The sequence below is a fragment of the Lagenorhynchus albirostris genome, chromosome X (assembly GCF_949774975.1).
Source record: "Lagenorhynchus albirostris chromosome X, mLagAlb1.1, whole genome shotgun sequence".
NCBI lineage: Eukaryota > Metazoa > Chordata > Mammalia > Artiodactyla > Delphinidae > Lagenorhynchus > Lagenorhynchus albirostris.
Genome location: NC_083116.1, coordinates 59,901,564 through 59,923,162, shown reverse-complemented (window position 1 = coordinate 59,923,162; position 21,599 = coordinate 59,901,564). Strand labels below are relative to the sequence as shown.

The 21,599-nt window shown below is 34.0% G+C and overlaps 1 protein-coding gene across 1 annotated transcript in view; it reads right to left on the bottom strand.

Moving 5' to 3' along the window:
- Window positions 1–21,599, bottom strand: part of HDX (highly divergent homeobox) — a 148,938-nt gene that overhangs the window by 87,209 nt on the left and 40,130 nt on the right. Inside the window, exon 3 of the mRNA XM_060138433.1 lies at window positions 14,444–14,497. Within this exon, the coding sequence (XP_059994416.1) occupies window positions 14,444–14,497 (54 nt within the window). The remainder of the gene's footprint in view (window positions 1–14,443; window positions 14,498–21,599) is intronic.

Below are 21,599 nucleotides of genomic sequence, written 5' to 3'. Positions count from 1 at the left end.
TACAATTCATACTATTTTCCCAATACCATAGCTGTGTCACAACCATAATATATTTAAGCAATGGTATGAGTCAACAAATTTAGAAACAATCAGCACAGTTTTTGAAAAATCATCAAATTGATTATTGTCCAGTGACTGATCAATCTTAAGTCAAAATAGCAGATCTAAGGTCCTCAGATAGAGAATACTGTAATGTAATACATTACCCATTCATTTCAACATGCTTACAGGTAAAGGCTCAGAACTTTGCTAAGTATTATAGGTGATAGAAGAGAGGCTTGCTGGGAAGACTGGATAAACAGAAATTGAAGGCTAAGTGGAATTGAAGACTGAAATGTGTGGTACAAACAATAAGTGCTATGGAATTTCAGATGAAAGAGAGCTAGTAGGTGGTCACTGGGGAGGATTGTGAGTTGAGGCTTGAGGCATGAGTAACAGTTGACTACAGAGAGATAATAGAGGAAGTGAGAAAGTGAAAGTGTAGGTGAGGATACCAGAGAATACAAAAGATTTTCTCAAGTGACAAAAGGAGACAACAACCTCCACTGAAAAATGTATTTAAACAGGCAAGGTGGAACAAGAAAATAGCGAGCTCTAATGCTAGAATAAGTTTTATTAGATTCCAGAGGCAATGAGGAGACACAGTAGTTGCATCAACAGAAGAAGGACATGAAAGAAATTATATAAATGCTAAACAGGGTTATAGAAACCAAACTGGGGTAACATATTTCAAATATCACAAGGGAAAGGAATATAACTATGAATTCCAAATCAAAGCAAAGACTGGTATATAATTATTAAATAATGGACAAATAATTCATATATAAGTAATACACTATATTTTTTAAACCGTTACATTTCATAATAGTTAACTCTAAAGAAATTCCACAATAGTGTTGCTGAGACTGCAAAAGCAAAATACCTTTTGAGTAATGGAACAGTTAAGTATAAACATGCACACACACTGCAGCAAATATTCTTTCACTGTAATGAGGACTATTTACTACTGCGGTCTGTCCTTCCCACCCCTAAACCCTTGCAATTATCCCTACTCTGCTTCCTTTTTTCTACATAGTACTTAAAACCTTCTGAAATACAATTTATTTGCTTATTTTATTTGTTTACCGTGTATGTCCCCTGACTACAAAGTGAGCTCCACAAAGGCAAGGATCTTTGCCTGTATGGTTCCTAATATATGTCAAATGCTTACATCAATTCCTGGAACAGAGTAGGAACTTCAAATAAAAATATCTGTTAAATGAATAATTGAATGAATGGATGAATATGGGAATTTTATTAAAATTAATTATAATCTATTGCATTCTCAGTTTAAAGAAGCAAGATATAAAGAGTTGTTTAAAAATAGGTGAAAAGGAGAAAGCAGGAGGTACCATGTAAATATTTATATGTTTAACTACCTTTATCTTCCAATTTTCTTGAATATCTTCAATTTTCTTGAATAGTTAAAAAGGTTTAACTACCTTTATCTTCCAATTTCTTAAATATTTATATGTTTAACTACCTTTATCTTCCAATTTTCTTGATTTGAGTGAGAAGTTGAAAGATGAGGTGTGTGAAGTAGAAAGAATAAGGAGAATTAACTATAACTTGACAGGAGATCTTTTCCTTCATTGAAAGGGCATATCACTTATTTTCACAATATAGAAGGGTAATTAAATAGGCAGAGAATGAAGCGTACACTTGTTCCACTGGGTTTTGTGTTGTAAAAAAAATCCATCTTTGCATACATATTATATGAAAATTTTAATGGAATAATAATTGAATTGAGATTTTACTTGTATTGATTTTACATAAATATGAAGGGAAAAATTTAGTTAAAAAATTTTGTTTATAGGCAATATTCTAAAAAGAAAAAGAGCTACAAAACAAGAATTATAAGATTTTATATCAAACTCCATCTATCAATGATCTATTCTTTTTAGAAAAACTTAATTCCCATCCGAAATTTAGATGACCAAGATCATTCACCTTTTAAAAATATAAATATTCATGAGTCCAATTTATTTTCCTTAAAGTTCTAAATATTTTACATGAGAAAAATTTCAACCTCTGATAGACCAGACAAGTATCTTCTTTTTTGACATAGTTTTCACATTTTAAATATGTGTCTATGTACAAGTTAGTAACTTTAAAAAGGTCCACCTAAACAGATATGGAAAAAAGAAGAAATGCTTCTTAAGAGTAACATTATCTGAATTAAAAATGTCTTTCCACTATATTTTTATTTGTATTCCATGGTTAGTTGTTGCACATGTACTATGACTTCTTCAGAGACTCAGTCTGATGACTGCAGTGGCAGCTTGATTTGTGATATTGTCCTATTGCTTTCTTATTTTGGAGCTATGGATTGAGGGTCTGACAGGCTTTATATTTTTACAAAAGTATTAGAGAATGCTATTAATCTATTTGGAAAATATATTTTTTCTTCTCTTGGTGCCAACTTAGTTTGAAGCATAAACTATAATCCTTTTTAATAAGCTGGACTCTAATCCCAGAACCATAGTTAGTAAACCTAAAAAATACATTCAACTACAACATACACCATTATTGAGCACTTTCAAATTTATTTCATTTAAACCCCAAAATAACCATCAGTGGTACATATTATTATCTAGATTTTTGCAGATTTGGGAATTGATGTCTAGAGCGGTTAAATAATTTGCTTAAGGTTACACAAGTAGTAAGTTGTGGGACATGGTTTTAAATCTAAAAAGCCTACAGTACTAACCACAGACCACATGCATACATGAATCCCATGTTCAAGTGACCTTTGTAAATTTAATATTTAAATGACCCCTGCCTAGGTGACTAACTTTTAAAAAATTTCAGATTCTATCTGGTCAGCAGTGTAGGTCCAGCATATGACATATGGCTTATTGCAACAAATATAACTCATACAAAAATAATTATTAAGCTACAGACTGTGGCCAAGATAAACAAGGTTCATATTCTCATGGAGTTTAAAATCTGGTGGTGGAAAAAAAAACACAAGCAAACAAATAAATGTGCTACTTTGGGTTAATGTTTTGTGCAAGAAGAAAATTAAATAGAGTAGTAGGATAAAGAGCAACTTGGGCTAGAGAGGAGTTTTTAGATAGAGTGATAAAGGAAAACCTCTCCCAAAAGAGGTGACATTTGAGCTGTGCCTTGAATAGTGAGACACATATACTACATACATAAACACATATCTATATAAAATATCTATATACAGTTATATCTCTACACATAGGTGTTTTTAAAAAGTTCACAGAACTTCACTATTACATGTTCAAGATATGAGACAATTACACCAAAATTAATAACAAAGTGGGCTAAACAAATGGCCACTAAATAATACTCTCTTGCTACTATCATGCATTCATGAGCATTTTACAAGTTTAGTTTAGTGTTTAGATTTATGGTTTTAACTCAGAAGGTTTCCTTCCTATTTATCAAATTAAACTATTGATTTACAAATTTATTTCATTTGAAACTAAGTAAGAAAAAAACACTCAAATTAAAAAAATTTAGAGGCATGTAAAGGGTCATTTCTCAACAGTGTTTCTATCATTATTTTTTACAATTATTTTTATTTTATTGTTGTAAGGACACTTAAGATGAGATCTAAATGTAGCTTTGTAATATATTTTGAAAAGTGGAAGTGTAAGGCTTTCAAGTCTGTCCTCTTTAACACTGATTTGGTTGAGTCCTTTGTGATTCCACTGCACTTCACTTTATTGCACTTTGTGGATACTGTGTTTGTTTTTTTTTTTTTTTACAAATAGACAGTTTGTAGAAACCCTGCTTCGAGCAAATCTATTGGTGCCATTTTACCAACAGCATTTGCCCATTTCAAGTCTGTGTCACATTTCGGTAATTCTCGCAATATTTTAAACTCCTTCATTATTATTATATTTCTTATAGTGTGATCAGTAATCCTTATTGTTACTATTGCGAAAAGATTACAACTCACTGAAGGCTCAGCTGATGGTTAGCTATTTTTAGCAATAAAGTGCTTTTAATTAAGGTATGTCCATTTTTTTAGACATAATGCTAGTGCACACTTAATAGACTACAGCATAGCATAGACATAACTTTTATATGCACTGGGAAACCAAAAAAATTGTGTGACTCACTTTATTGCAATATTTGCTTTATTGTGGTAATCTGGAACTGAACCCAAAATATTTCTGAGGCATGCCTGTACATCTTTTACCTCCTTAGTTAAGTTTACTCCTAAGTATTTTATTATTTTTGATGCTATTGCAAATGGGATTATTTCCCCAATTTCTTTTTCAGATAGTTCATTGTTAGTGTATAGAAACACAGCAGATTTTTGTATCCTGCAACCTTACTGAATTCAGTCATTAGTCTTAACGGGGTCTTTTGTAGAGTTATTTATGGCTTTCTGTGTATAAGATCATGTCATCTGCAAAGGGAGATCATTTTACTTTTTCCTTTCCAATTTGGATGCCTTTTATTTCATCTTGCCTAATTGCTCTGGCTAGGACTTCCAGTACTATGTTGAATAGAAGTGGTGAGAGTGAGCATCCTTGACTTGTTCTTGATCTTAGAGGAAAGTTTTCCATTTTTCCCCATTGAGTGTGGTGTTAGTTTTTGGCTCTTCATATATGAGCTTCATATATGAGCTATATCATTGAGGTCTTATCCTTTTATTCCTAGTTTTCTGAGGGTTTTTTATCATGAAATGGTGTTGAATTTTATCAAATGTTTTTTCTGCATCTATTGAGATGATCATGTGAGTATCCTATGTTATTTTAATATATTGCATTACAGTAATTGATTTTCACATGTTGAAACATCCTTGCATCCCTGGGATACATCCAACTTGGTCATGATGTATGATCTTTTTAACATGCTGTTGAATTCAGTTTTCTAGTATATGTTCAAGGATTTTTGCATCTACATTCATCAGGAATATCGGTTTGTAGTTTTCTTATAGTGTTTTTTTAAGTTTTTAAAATTTAATTAATAAATTAATTTATTTATTTTTGGCCACATTGGGTCTTCCTTGCTGCATGTGGGCTTTCTCTAGTTGCAGCGAGTGGGGGCTACTCTTCGTTGTGGTGCACGGGCTTCTCATTGTGATGCTTTCTCTTGTTCCACAGCACGGACTCTAGGCACAAAGGCTTCAGTAGTTGTGGCATGTGGGCTTCAGTAGTTGTGGCATGCGGCCTCACTAGTTGTGGCATGCAGCCTCACTAGTTGTGGCTTGCAGGCTCTAGAGTGCAGGCTCAGTAGTTGTGGTGCATGGGTTTAGTTGCTCCACAACATGTGTGATCTTCCCAGACCAGGGCTTGAACCTGTGTCCCCTGCATTGGCAGGTGGATTCCTAACCACTAGTGCCACCAGGGAAGTCCCTCTTATAGTGTTTCTGGCTTTGGTATCATGGTAATGCTAGCCCCTATAAATGAGTTTGGGTGTGTTATCTCCTTTGTTTCTGTAGCTCCCAGAGGTTTAGTATATGCTGTGTCTCATCAGGACTCTGAGACAAGTGAGATAGAAAACAGTTCTTCAGATAGCACCTGTAAAAATTAGGATATTGGATGGTTGGTGCATGTCTTTCCCTACTCAGGAAGAAGCCGTGAGCTGAGGGTTTCCTCCCAATCATATGGTTCTGTGCCAGGGGTGGGGATTATGATGAGAAGGTATCTCCAATTTTCTTACCAGTTTAACTTGGCTAGTTTCATACTTGCCCTGAGTGCAGGAGCCTCTAACTTTTGTCTTGATTTCTCACAAAAGGAACTGAACTGTGTATTGCTGTTGAATTGGGATGTCACGTGGGGAAGGAGAATCTTGCTGACACCATTCCCATTATTACTTTTTATTTATTTACTTTTTTTTGCGGTATGCGGGCCTCTCACTGTTGTGGCGTCTCCCGTTGCGGAGCACAGGCTCCGGACGCGCAGACTCAGCGGCCATGGCTCACGGGCCCAGACGCTCCGTGGCATGTGGGATCTTCCCAGACCAGGGCTCAAACCCGTGTCCCCTGCATCAGCAGGTGGACTCTCAACCACTGCGCCACCAGGGAAGCTCCCATTATTTTTTTAAAGAGAGTAAAACTAGAGTTTCAAAGGTTTAGTTTAATATTATTTTATGTGACTCGTATTGCTCTTTTTTTCTGAGAGGAACACATTGTATTTTTGGTGGTTTTAAATTGTATTACATGTTTAAAACATGGTGTTCTCATGCTTTCACTGGATTTCTTAGAAATCCTGAAATTACGTTATTAGCAGAATTGAAAATATATTGCAATTAACCTAAGTGAGTAGATCACTAAGTACCAATCTGTATTTTTAAGTTCTCCTTTCTGCTGAAAGTTACAATATGAGAATATATTTTAAGAAAATCTCAGTGTGTAGATAGAAGTGACAGAAAATTAGAGAGGATTTAATTGAAATTGTAAATAAATCATGTAGCTTCATCGACCTGCAGCCTTTTGGGAAAAAAGTCATTTAAAAAGTTTGGTGGAGGGCTTCCCTGGTGGCGCAGTGGTTGGGAGTCCGCCTGCCGATACGGGGGACGCGGGTTCGTGCCCCAGTCCGGGAGAATCCCACATGCCGCAGAGCGGCTGGGCCCATGAACCATGGCCGCTGAGCCTGCGCGTCCGGAGCCTGTGCTCCACAGTGGGAGAGACCACGGCAGGGAGAGGCCCACGTACCGCAAAAAAACCCAAAAACCACAAACCAAAAACAAACAAACAAAAAAGTTTGGTGGAATTAATTTTCACAATATGGCTCAGTTATTGCTAGACAATGGAGTCTGATCAGTGTACCACCAACCACTAGAACCAGGACAGTGTTTCACAACCTTGGCTCATCATAAGACCCACTGGGCCATTTATTAAGAATACTATTTCCAGGTTTTCCTCTAGAGCTTCTGATTCAGTATATCTTGGGTAGTATCCAGACATTTATTTTTAACAGGTCACCGTTACCCCCAATGTACAAACTCCAATGATTCTTATGATCAGGCAAGGTTGGGAAACACATACTGACTGGACGGATCTTCACGTTACTGACTTTTCTCCAGGCTTGCCCTTCATTCCAGGGGCTGAAGAGAATAGAGTTGCCATTAGAATCCACTTGCAATGACTTACTTAAAAGGTTATACTTCCATATCCTTCCAAAACTGACTGAAACAGATAATTAACTACATTCATCCTTTCACTTTCCTTTTAGTCAGACCCTGTTGCAGGCAGGTTGAGACTCCAACTAAATCTAAAAAGAAAAAGGCGTTCTTACTCAAAAACAAAACAAAATGAAAAACAAAAAGCTGAGGACTTCTGCTGAAAACAAACAGTATCTTTTCCCCTTTCCTGATGCTACTATGAGGCAAAATACTAAAGATAGTGGAACTACAAGACATAAAAGACTTGAGTTCTAATCCAAATTCAATCATTTACTAGATATACAATCTTTTCAAGTAACTTAACCATCTTGAATTTAGCTTTTTCATCTATAAAGTTTCAATAGAAACGCCTACCCTATCTACCTCTCTACATTTTTGCAAGGATTAGAATGAGATAATCTAAGTAAAATGCCTTTGAAGTATAAAATACTATACATATGCTAATATGATTTTTACTATTGAAGAGCCACAACCTAATATGAGTAGTATTAACATACATAAATAGTTTGTTATAATAAGAACAACCAGAACCATTTGTAGTTTTCAAAAGTCAAAAAGACACTAACCAGATTTTTTAAATTCTATAGTAATTCCCTAATTTATATAGACTTACTTTGATTCCACAAGTGGCAGCATACACTCATACAGTCTGATTATACAGAAAACAAGCAAATGAAAATTCCTAATTTCTTCTGTATTGGTAATTACACTACATTTTCTCAGTTCCAAATGCGCTCTTCTATACAATGTTTTTCATGGGACTCTGCAAAGTATATTTCTGCTTACCAAATGTCTTTGAATGAGATTCTGACAATAGAGAGCAGTAGAAGGAGACTGGAAGGCTGAGGAAGAGAAGATGGTCCTTCCTGTTTTGCTTCCTATTCCTATCAGTATCACCCAAGGGACAACCCTTCGTCCTGACATTGGTTGTTGGTAATAGCTGCAGCTGGTTCCTGCTTTTCTACACTACCAGAATCAACCTCATTGTGCCCCCAGAGGTACCAGCATTAGCTGGCAGTGTACAAAACTCAGAAATGAGTCCCATCTCAGCAAACCTCTCCTCTAATTTTGTAGTTTCTGAAAATACAAACTTATCTTTGTTTTCCTAGCCCAAGGGGTGATAGTTACTTTCCTGAATTTAACACTCTTGAAGCTTCACAGTTTCCTTTTTGCTTTTTAAAATCCTCTAAAACCTGTCTAAATAATTTATCATATTAAATTTTTCTGGCGAGTTTTCTGTTTTCCTGCTTGGACCCTTACTGATACTAACCATCAATTTAACAATCAGTTTCACAAAGATGACTTTTCAGGATGGTGTGCATGGACAGTAACTGTAATATGAATAGAATGTTAAACACAGTGTGTATAATGATGTCAAGATATATACTAGTGAGATAGAAAAAAAAAAAGCAGCCACCGTCATCCAAAATTAAACGGATGTTCAGAGCTAGACCACAATATTATTACATGCTGGCCTGGCACTCACAGTCAGGCTATTTTGTTCTCTTGTTGAACACATTGTTTAATTTCACAGACTACAATCTAAAACAAGATTATTCAGAGACTATGATAAGATGAAACAAAACAAGGCTTCTTCATAATTTTGCCTCAACAGACAAAACCAAGTTTGCAATGCCACACGCAAAATACCCTATCACAGAATTGCTCCCACTTTCTCACAGCATCCAATCTAGAGCAAATCCTCACTTCCTTATACCCTCCCTTAAATCACCCAACCAAAGCCCAAATCCTCCAGTAAGTTATTTTAACATCTTCTTACTTTGATGTGTCATGGTTCTCCATGGTATGTGTTTTCCTTTGCTGCAACAAGTAATAAACACAACTTATTTAACTACTGGTTTATTCTTAGTGGGTTTGACTGAGGGACACTGACACTGGTAAAATTTTCCTTGGAAGTGGGTGAGAGAATTTTCAGAGGCAATAGCTATATTCCATTGTGTATATAAAGTGTGCTTCCAGAAGAGGCTAGAAAGTGACCAACATGGGCGTTTCTCACAATGGCATTTTATATCTGATTATGTAATTATTTCATGAATACCTCTCTTCTTATTAAATCTAGGTCATTAGCTCCATGAGAGCAGGGAAAACATCTGTTTTTTCTCACCATTGTATCCCTAAGATCAAGCACAATGTCTGGCACACTGTGGACCTGTGTAGTACAATAGAAATATAATATTAGACACATATGTAGGCTTATATTTTCTAGTAGCAACATTAAAAAAATGAAAAACTGATGGTAAAATTAATATTAATAATATACTTTAACTCAATGTATTCAAAATTTTATTTAAACATGTAATTAGTATAAAAATTGAGAATTTTACATATTATTTCTACTGTACAAAATCTTTGAAATCATGTGTATTTTACATTTATAGTACATGTCAGTTTGAATGTTAAATTTTCATCATACAAACTTGATCTATATGTAAATTTCATAAGATTTACAGTTGAAAAAGAAGATTCAAATACCTAAGTTTTCTAATAACTGAATTGTTTTTTTTTAAGCTTTATTGAGGTATAATTAACGAAAACTAAATTACACATATTTAAATTGTACAATTTGATGTTTTGATATGTGTATATGCTCAAGAAACAATCTTGGACGAACATACCCATCATCCTTAAAAGTTTCTTAATGCCCCCTTTCAATCAATTTGCCATACCGTTTGCCCTCTTACCTTACCATGCAACCACTGATCTGCTTCCTGTTTGCATTTTCAATAATTTTATATAGATGGAAGCATACAGTATGTACCCAATTACATCTGGTTTCTTTCATTCAGGCTGATTATTTTGAGATTCGTTCATGTTGATGTGTGCCTCAATAGTTCATGTTTTTAATTGTTGAGTACTATTTCCCTATATGAACAAAAACAATTTGTTTACCCATTCACCTATTAATGAACATTGTTTGTTTCTAATTTTAGGCTATTATAAATAAAGCTGCTATAAACATTCATGTACAAATCTTTGTATGGATATGTGCTATCACTCCTCTTGGGTAAATACTTATCAGAATAGCTGGATCATAGGGTAGGTGTATGTTTAGCTTTTTAAGAAACTGCCAAACTGTTTTCCAGAGTGGTTGTACCATTTCACATTCCCACCATCAACGTTTGATTGTTCCTTTATCTCCATATCTTTGCCAATATTTGTTATTGTCAGCTTTATAGTATTATATTTTCGATTCCTTCATATCCTTACCAAAACTTGGTATGATTAAAAAATTTTAGCTATTATAATGAGTGGTCATATTGTGGTTTAAATTTACATTTATCTTGTGACTAATGTTGTTGAGCAGCTTTACATGCTCTTATTGGCTATCTCCATATCTGCTTTGGTGTAGTGTCTGTCAAATATTTTGCCCACTTTTTTATTGGGTTGTGTTCCCTTATTACTATTATTATTATTATTTAACATCTTTATTGGAGTATAATTGCTTTACAATGGTGTGTTAGTTTCTGCTTTATAACAAAGTGAATCAGTTATACATATACATATGTTCACATATCTCTTCCCTCTTGCATCTCCCTCCCTCCCACCCTCCCTATCTCACCCCTCCAGGTGGTTGAAAAGCACCGAGCTACTCTCCCTGTGCTATGCAGCTGCTTCCAACTAGCTATCTATTTTATGTTTGGTAGTGTATATATGTCCATGCCACTCTCTCACTTTGTCACAGCTTAACTTTCCCCCTCTCCATATCCTCAAGTCCATTCTCTAGTAAGTCTGTGTCTTTATTCCCATCTTACCGCTAGGTTCACTGGCATTTTTCATAAAAGTAGAACAAAAATTTTCACAATTTGTATGGAAACACAAAAGACCCCAAATAGTCAAAGCAATCTTGAGAACGAAAAATGGAGCTGAAGGAATCAGGCCCCCTGACTTCAGACTATACTACAAAGATACAGTAATCAAGACAGTATGGTACTGGCACAAAAACAGAAAGATAGATCAATGGAACACGATAGAAAGCCCAGAGCTAAACCCACCAACATATGGTCACCTTATCTTTGATAAAGGAAGCAGGAATGTACAGTGGAGAAAGGACAGCCTCTTCAGTAAGTGATGCTGAGAAAACTGGACAGGTACATGTAAAAGTATGAGATTAGAACACTCCCTAACACAATACACAAAAAGAAGCTCAAAATGGATTAAAGACCTAAATGTAAGGCCAGAAACTATAAAACCCTTAGAGGAAAACATAGGCAGAACACTCTATGACATAAATAACAGCAAGATCCTTTTTGACCCACCTCCTAGAGAAATGGAAATAAAAACAAAAATAAACAAATGGGACCTCATGAAACTTCAAAGCTTTGGCACAGCAAAGGAGACCATAAACAAGGCCAAAAGACAACCCTCAGAGTGGGAGAAAATATTTGAAAATGAAGCAACTGACAAAAGATTAATCTCCAAGATTTACAAGCAGCTCATGCAGCTCAATAACAAAAAAAACAAACAACCCAATCCAAAAATAGGCAGAAGACCTAAATAGACATTTCTCCAAAGAAGATATACAGATTGCCAACAAACACATGAAAGAATGCTCAACATCATTAATCATTAGAGAAATGCAAATCAAAACTTCGATGAGATATCATCTCACACCAGTCAGAATGGCCATCTTCAAAAAATCTAGAAACTATAAATGCTGGAGAGGGTGTGGAGAAAAGGGATTACTCTTGCACTGCTGGTGGGAATGTGAATTGGTACAGCCACTATGGAGATCAGTATGGAGGTTCCTAAAAAACTACAAATGGAACTACCATATGACCCAGCAATCCCACAACTGTGCATATACCTTGAGAAAACCATAAGTCAAAAAGAGTCATGTACCAAAATGTTTATTGCAGCTCTATTTACAATAGCCTGGAGATGGAAGCAACCTAAGTGTCCATCATTGGATGAATGGATAAAGAAGATGTGGCCCATATATACAATGGAGTATTACTCAGCCATAAAAAGAAACGAAATTGAGTTATTTGTAGTGAGGTGGATGGACCTAGAGTCTGTCATACAGAGTGAAGTAAGTCAGAAAGAGAAATACAATTACCGTATGCTAACACATATATGTAATCTAAGAAAAAAAATGTCATGTTCCCTTATTATTGAATTTTGAGAATTCTTTCTGTATCCTGGACACAGGTTCTTTATCAGCTGTACCATTTGTAATTATTTTCTCCCTATCTGTGGTTTGTCTTTCATTCTCTTAATGTTATCTGTTTATAAAAACAACTTTACTACAGTATTATGTTTACATAATATAAACAGTTTTTCAACTGTAAATCATGAAATTTACATAGAGATCAAGTTTGTATGATGAAAAGTTAACATTCAAACTGACATGGACGATAAATGGAAAAATACACATGATTTCAAAGATTTTGTGCAGTAAAAATATGTAAAAATCTCAAATTTTATACTAATTACATGCTTAAATAAAATTTTGAATATGTTGAGTTAAAGTATAGAGTTCAATGATTTTTAGTAACTTCACTTAGTGGTGAAAACATCATCATTTATCAGTTTTAGAACATTGTAATCTCTGTAATATATCTCTCATGTCTATTTCCAGATATTCCATATTCCTAATCCCTAACCTCAGGCAACTACTGATCTATTTCCTGTCTCTATGAATTTGTATTTGTCTTTGGACATTTCATATAAATAGAATCATATAATATGTGGTCTCTTGTGTCTAGCTTCTGTCACAGTGCATAATCTTTTTGAGGTTCATCTATGATGCATCATGTGTCACTAGTTAATTCCTTTTTATTACTGAATTTTATTACATTGTATGGATATACTGTACTTTGTCTATCCATTTACAAGTTGATGGACTTTTATGTTGTTTCCAATTTTGGACTATTATTAAGGCTGTTACATCAACTGCTGAACACATGCATTCAATCCCACATGTAGAAGTGTTTTTGTTTCTCTTTGGCAGATACTGATGTGTGGAATTGCTGGGTTGTATGGTAGTTTATGCTTGACATTTTCAGAAACTACAAAACTGTTTTCCAAAGTGGCTGTATCATTTTACATTCCCACCATCAATGTATGATTGTCCCTTTATCTTCATATCTTTGCCAATATTTGTTATTGTAGAGAGTGTGAAATACCTTATTTTGGTTTTAATAGGCATTTCCTGAATGACATATGATTTTGAGCATCTGCTCATGTATTTATTAAAATTTTATGTATCTGCTTTGTTGAAATATCTGTTCATATCTTTTGTCCATTTTATGATCAGATTGTTTGTCTCTGTAAGAGTTTTTTGTATATTCTGGATACAAGTCTTTTAATGGATAAGTGATTTGTAAGTATTTCCTTCTAGGCTGTTGCTTGTCTTTTCATTTTCTTCATGGTGTCTTTTGAAGTGCTAAAGTTTTGAATTTTGTTGAGATCCAATTTATCCATTTTTAAATTCTATGCACTATACTTTGTTGAACAGACTATCTTTCTCCTCTGCAATGAATTGTCATAACATCTTTGTATAAAATCAATTGACTATAAATATAACAACTTATTTCTGCACTCTCAATTCAGTTCCATTGTTCCAAAGCTATCTACCATACAATAACTTGAGCTATCTTTCTAAAAGTCTGCTCATGTCTTTTTATTTTTTTACTTTTGAAATCCTTTAATAGTTTCCCTTCTAAGGAAAAGTTACATCAAAATCTCCTGCATGTTAAAATGCAGATTAATGGGTCCTATACAGACCAACTGAATGAGCTTCTTTGAGCAAACTCAAAAAAAAGTTTTCAAAAAACATTTTAATGAAATTCTGTTATATTAATATTTTAAGAATCATAACAGTTGCAGCAGAAAGCCAGAAAATAGTATTGTTAAAATATTAGTTACTCATCACTTCTAAACACTGAAATACACACAAATAATAAATAGTAATGTAAATTATTTAACTTTGAGATGTTTATATCAATCATGATTCAATTCTATGATCAAATTAACTGGGCTTATTACATGTAGAAAAATTATGGTATTTTATGAAATACCTTTAAAAATTTTTTTAAACTACAAAAATCTGCTCAAAGATTATACAATGTGCTGGTTACTGCATTTTATTTAAGGTTATCTTTTTAGTGTATATAAATATTATAATCTCAAAATATGTCCTTCGAGGTTAATTAACTTATTGAAGTGCAGTTTTGCCAACTTTACAAATATCATAACAACTTTCTCAATGGCATTCTTACTAACGAGACGGGGGAAACCCATTTGCTGCTTTAAATGAAAGATTACTTACTGCTCTTTTTCTAGAACACCCTGTAATCCAAGGCACAGTAAGGTTTCCTGAAATCTGTGGAAACAACAAATGGAATCTCAGTAAGGTATGCATTGACACTATTGGAATGCTGATCAACACCAAAGAATTCATACAAGATGTCAAGATAGGTCTGCATTCAGAGCATATCTCCCATGTGGACAATGCTGTTACCTTATTGAAAGCAAGAGATTTAAAAGGCTTTCCTTTGTGGGAAAATTCAAGAAGTAGTGCAGTTGCTCTGAAAATTCAAGAAAATTTTGAAGACATTTTTCGGGCCTGGAAGTACCTGGTTTGGAAGGTTTGGAAATCTATGGACAATAAAATTATTATAATAAAAATGCAGTGTTCTGTGGAATAAATGTTACAATAATTAAATAATTAACTATAGTCATCATACTGTATATTAGCTCTCTAGGTTTATTCATCTTACATAACTGCAAGTCCCTTTTTACATAGAAACTACTAAGGTGAATAGCTAGTAACACCTTATTACATCAGCATTGCTGCTCAAGGAGATAGATGCTACTCTCATAGGATTCTGGGGAGTGTTTAAAGAGATCAAGGTGCTTCTGTGAGCTATGGCTCAGGTTAGTCTGGACTTAACCATACCTTTTCCTGGGACACACAAGAATTGGGGAGTACTCCATACTCTCACTTTGCCCTCTCCTCCCCTTCCAAACATGTGCTTCCTGAGAGACCGACAAGTCAAATCAGCCTTGCTAAGTGGTAGTGGTGGTGGGAATGTGGTATTCAATCAAACGTTTATTGGTTTTGATAAATTATATTCAGTGATGGCCAATTAATTTGTATTATGCTTACTGATAAGAAGTGATGATCAAACAGTCAAAGTAAATAGTAGAGTAATATCCTCAATTATTCAAATTTCAGGTAAAAGAATACTGTCCCTGGCCACCAGACCTTCCATTTTACTTTGAGTTCAAAATGCATCAGTATGGTAGGGACAGGCTAAAAATGATATAAACTCCAAATAATAGTTGTAAGGAAAATTTTTACTAAAGTTAAAATCCCATTATGGTAAAATGACAATTAACTAGAATCCTTGAGGGTCATGAGAAGGTTTGAATAATTGATTTTTTTAAATGGTGAACAAGAGTGAAGAGAAAATTTCTACAGAAAAATTCTTTAAAAAGTATACTTCTTGTCCTCCTACTAATACTTGGTATATGATACAATGTTTGCAAAGTAAATTGACTGCTAGTCTCAATGAAGGAGGTAAATCTGCTAAAATAATCACATAATATACTCTTGAAAGAATAGAGATATCCAACTACTTTGGAATATTTGTGCACATACTTCCATCTATTAGTGAGGATATTTTAAAACTGATTATGTAAAGTTGCTAGAGAAAACATGTTAAACCAAATGCATTGTAACCACCCCATAAACTAGTAACTAATAAAAAGTTAACATGAAACCATAACAATGATACACATAATAAACATGGTAATTGAATTTCTTTAAACATGGACCTTATATATTTTAAGAATATAAAATGTGGTTTCTTGATTAAATCAGTTGTATGTAACCAAGAAAATGGAAGACTCCTATAAACACCTTAACATACAAATATTATAAATTCCATGTGATTTGGGAAGAGATGAAGTTTCATTTTTTTGTTTTATAATTCTGTGACACTAGTTACATGATACTCAAATGCTATATTCAACTACCCTCTATTATTTACTTTAAATCTATTCTTCAGTTCCTTATGTTTCTGCTAAAACTTAAGAATGGTCAAGCATAGTAGCTAAATTTGTAGGCTTTTTTGAATCATAGTACTGTATAAATGTTTCCCTCAAATTTGGAATGTTTTCTTTGGTGCGAGAATGATGAGAAGGTTTCTCCCTCACCAGAAGCTATAAAATACAGTATTTAAAATGAGTCGGAAAATATACTTATCATTTAAGTGATATTTAAGTTCCAAACACACTTTTCAACACCCTGGTTTGGAAAACTGCAAAATGAATCTACAAGACAAGACTAATTTAACAAATATATTAGAATTTACATATCCAAATGAGTACTTTGTGTTTCAAAATAAAAATCTTTGGAAGTTATAAAGTCATTACAGTGATGTTGCTATTGTTGAAAGCACTTTGGGAACTTTTCTTTTGGAGTTGTTAGTTCATGACTCACCTAGATATTCTGTCTCATTCATATTCTCTTTGTTTTAACTGAAAATATAACAGCTCAGATTGAACATCCATATTATTCACTAAACGTGTCTCAGAATGAATTCTATTTTCCAAAATCAAATTTTCCCTGAAATGTTTGTCACCACTGAAAGCACTTATAAGAATCCCACAGGTCCTTAAAGCAATTGTAGAAGAACTTCAAAAACTTTTTGACAAATTGAACATTATTGAAATAAGTATAGATAACTTTCCAAGGTAACCAATTTGAATTCTCTTCAAATATTTATCAGGCATCTCTGTACTAGGTGCTGTTTTAGGTGCTACAGGAAACAAAAAGATGGGTAAAACATAATTTCCTGGAGGGCAAGAACTATGATCTAGAGGGAAAGATAAGACTGGTATATGAATGATTGTAATACAAAGATAAATATGATAAGTGCCACAAGGGAGGTACAATAAATGAAGTGCAATAGGAGTTAAAGACATGGCAAAATTACATCAACTTGAGAATTTATATCTCAGCTGAACCTTAAAACATGAGTAGAATCTTGATAGAAATAAAAGAGCATTCCAGGAGTAAAGAATGGCATGAATACTGTGGAATAAAAGGATAAGGTGTGTTTGGGAATGGTGAATTCAGCTAGAACTAGAAAGGGAGTTAGGGTCTTTGTGGAGGCCATGAATGCCAAGGTACATTTATATCTAATTCTATAGAAAATGGGGAGTCATTGAAAGTTTTTAAGCAGATGAGTTATATGGTCAGAATTGTACTTTTATACATTAGGATGATTAATGTGACTAAATGTGTATAATGAATTGAATAAGTATGGAAACTTTCACAATAATTTAGGCAAGAGGTAATCTAGGCTTGGAACTAGGTTAAAGGAGGTAGGAATTGAGAAGAGAAATATAAAACATATTTCTAAAGAAAGGTCTTGTGCATGAGATAGAAGATAACTAGACAGTCTGGAGATTACTGGAATAGTCTTTTTATGGCCATCATAAAACTGCCTCCACAAATGGCTGTCCTGCTCAAACTAATGGAGAGTTGCAGAGTCACAACTTTGAATGTGAATGCAAGGAAGTGCCTAATGTTGGAAATCTGCTTCTCTTGGCTAAAAGTGGATACACTAACGTATGTAACACACTAATTTTAATGTAAACTGGAGTCACATCATATGGATAGTTAAGATTTGTGAATCCAACTATAACACTTACCTTTCTCATGGAAAATTATACTTAAAATAGATACCATATATCAGAATATTAATTATACTTTTTATACACACATTATTATACATGGTTATACATTCACAGGAAAGCATGCATATAGTTACTTTTGTGGATGATTTAGGAATTTTTAAAAGCATTTTTACTATATTTCATTTTATACGATTTAGACCCTACATATGACTCTGTTGTAATATTTCTTCTAGACTATGAGATTCTTAAGGACAAAGTATCATGTTTAAAACAATTTAGTCTAATTATTTTTATATAGTAACAGAGAATATACACAAAAAAGCATTTGTTTGATTTCAAAAATCTTTGTTAGAAAGACAATTCTACACATATCATAGGTATTATATTTTTAAAACTTCAGGGCAGTTCATGGGTCTAACAAAGCTCTTATCTGAAATATACTATATTTTATATAAGCCAGGAAAATTAAGTATATTATTAATAAGCATATGCTTAAAGAGAAATTGATTATCTGAAACCCTCAGACAATAACCATGTCTCTCAGCAAAGTTCATCAGTAAGTGATTCATAAATTAATGTTTTAGCTTTCCATCAGTTGTTTTGGTATCACTTGAGCATTAAAACCTATCAAACCTATCAAACATTCTGCTTTAATCAGCAGGGCTTCATAGACGTCTTTCAATTATGAATTATAGAGCATAGAGGACACTGCTGGGCGTGTGGTAGGCAATCAATAAATATATGTTGATTGAATTAACTTGTGCCTTTATTATTAACTAGCTTCACTTGCCATAATTCAAAAAAGGCCAAGAGTGGAAATATACAAGAGACCATTATATAAGGTAGGCAGTTGGGAGGAAGGGGGTTCGTTGTTTCTGGTTGAGAACAATGTGTTCTGGAGCAAAGAAGAAAAGAAGTACTGGCTTATTTAAAAATATTTCCCCCTCGTCTCTCTACCAAGTCTAGAAAAGCTTTCAGAAACTAAATAAGCTTACAATTGAAATTTTAATATTACTACTTTTGGCTAAGGAACTAACACCCTTTTTTAAGCATATGGATTGTTCTTATATTAAGTCATATGAAATTAGTGTTTAGAAAAGTTTACTAGCCTGACAAATTCTTGTAATTGACAACCAAGATGCATTTGTTTTTTTCTATATAATTTTTCTAGTTAAAAATTCACAAACCATAAGAGATTAAGATCAGAGAAACTGGAATTCTGAGACATTTCAATGGAATTATAAAAAGTACACATACATGGCATAACAAGCCTGATTTCACCACACTGATTCTAGAGATACTGGCTGTTAAAAATAATGGAAGGATATAAGTAAAATAATATAAATTATTATGTGGAATGATTAAGTTCTGATGCCAAGGACCTGGGGAGTTTACAATTATAAGTCTGGATCCCCTGAAATATTTTAAAATATTATCTCAATGCTACTCATGTAAAAAAAAATTGAGAAAATATAAAAATTCTTTACTAACTTTAGAAAATAAAGTATCAAATGTTAGCTTTAAGTTCTACATATATTTTTACAACTGAAATTAAATGTTTTATTACATGTATACTCAGAGATCAGTTCCTTAAAATACAGCAAAAGATTTATAGCTCTTACCAAGCTACAATCCTTGCTGGGCTAGACTAGCATTCTTAACATGAATCATGGTTTCATGTCTTTGCTTTTGCACATGGATCCATGTTGAACCAAAACATAGGCATTTAAAAGAAATCAAACATCCTGGTTGTTTGTTGCACTAACACTATATGTACTGATACACTTACTCTGTAATTTAAAAAACAAACAGCAGAGACAACAGCAAGATGAAAGTTTAAGCAGACCTAGAGTCTCATCCCTCTTCCCTGGAAACATCAAATTAAAAACTACAGATTGACAAGGATAACATCATGGTAGAAATTAGTCAAATATCTTACAGCAACCAAGCAAATAAACAACAAGAAAAAGCCATACTAAAAATGTAGGAAATTTCACAACATTTTAAAAAGTGTCACACTCTCTTCCTTGTGTAGCATGACATGGATCAGGAAAAGTATTGGCCTTGTCACCAGTCCCCTTATGTGAACCAAAGAGAACAGAGTAGACAGAATTTACAACATTCTAACCTGGCTTTGGGCTCCTTGAGAGATTCATCTCTTTAGCTCCTAACTTGGAGCTCACATAGCCAAAAGTGGGACGACTCAGATCTCAGGCTAGGAGAAGTAGCAGGAAGCATCAGGCAAGACTCAAGAAAATGGCAAGAAGACTATAGACCCACATACACCTGGAGAAAGAGATTACTGATTGATGAATATACTAGATCATCTAAGGGTCTAGGATAAGCAAGAATGAGAATCTTCAGGAAATAAAGATATTTAAAAGTAGCTGTGTACAGAGGGGAGTCAGTACAAAGCATGCACAGAGGACCAGGGGAGACACATGCCCAGGAAAGGCCTACAAAGACCTTAAGCCTTTACACCAGTCTAATTAGTGAAAGTCTTCAACCGTGCAGACCCAGACTACAAAGACTGGGGGAAGTGGTGGTTTATTCAAATGCTCAATTTAAAAAAAGATCACAAAATATACAGAGAAATAGGAAAACATCAGCCATTCAAAAGAACAAAATAAATGTCCAGAAAATGTCCCTGAAGAAACATGAACATTGGATTTACTACACAAATACTTTAAAACAATTATATTAAATCTGCTCAAAGAAATAAAGAAAAAGAAATAAGGGTGACAATATATGTATAAAATGAGAATATCAGCAGAAATAGAGATTATAAAGGAACCAAACAGAAATTTTAGAGCTGAAAATACTGTAACTGAATGGAAAAATTAACTGAAGGCGTTCAGCAGAAGACAAAAGAGGTGGAAGAAAGGATCAATGAACTTGAAAAGAGGTCATTTCATATTATGAAGTTTGAGGAGCAAAAAGGAAAAATAATTCTTATCAATAAAAATGTAAACAGGGCCTAAGAGACTAATGGGACATCAAAAGCAGACCAATATATATGCATTATAGAAGTCCCAGAAGGAAGAGAGAAAGGCAAAGAGACAGAAACATGATTTGAATAAATACCTGAAAACTTCCTAAATTTGAGAAAAGTAATTGATATACAAATCCAAGCAGTTTAAAAAACTCCAAGTAGGATAAACACAAAGAATTCCACACAGAGACACATTATAATCAAACTGTCAAAAGACAAGGACAGTGAAAGAGTACTGGAAGCAGCAAAAGTGACTCATCACATACAGGGGATTCTCAATAAGATTATACGGGGATTTCATAGCAGAAAGCTTGCAGGCAAGAAGGAAGTTGGATAATATATTTAAAGTGGTAAAAGAAAAAATTATCAGCTGAGAATTATATATCTAGGAAACTGTCCTTCAGAAATGAAGGAGAGGGCTTCCCTGGTGGCACAATGGTTGAGAGTTCACCTGCCGATGCAGGGGATATAGGTTCGTGCCCCTGTCTGGGAATATTCCACATGTTGTGGAGCCACTGGGCCCGTGAGCCATGGCCGCTGAGCCTGTGCTCCGCAGCGGGAGAAGCCACAGCAGTAAGAGGCCCGCATACCGCAAAAAGAAAAATAAAAATGAAGGAGAAATTAAGACATTTCTAGATAAATATAAGTTGAGTGAGTTTATTACCACTAAATATGCTCTGCAAGAAATGCTAAAGGGAGTCCTTCAAGTTGAAATGAAAGGACACTAGACATTAAATTGAAGCCATATGAAATTATAAATTTCTCCAGTAAAGGTAAATACATG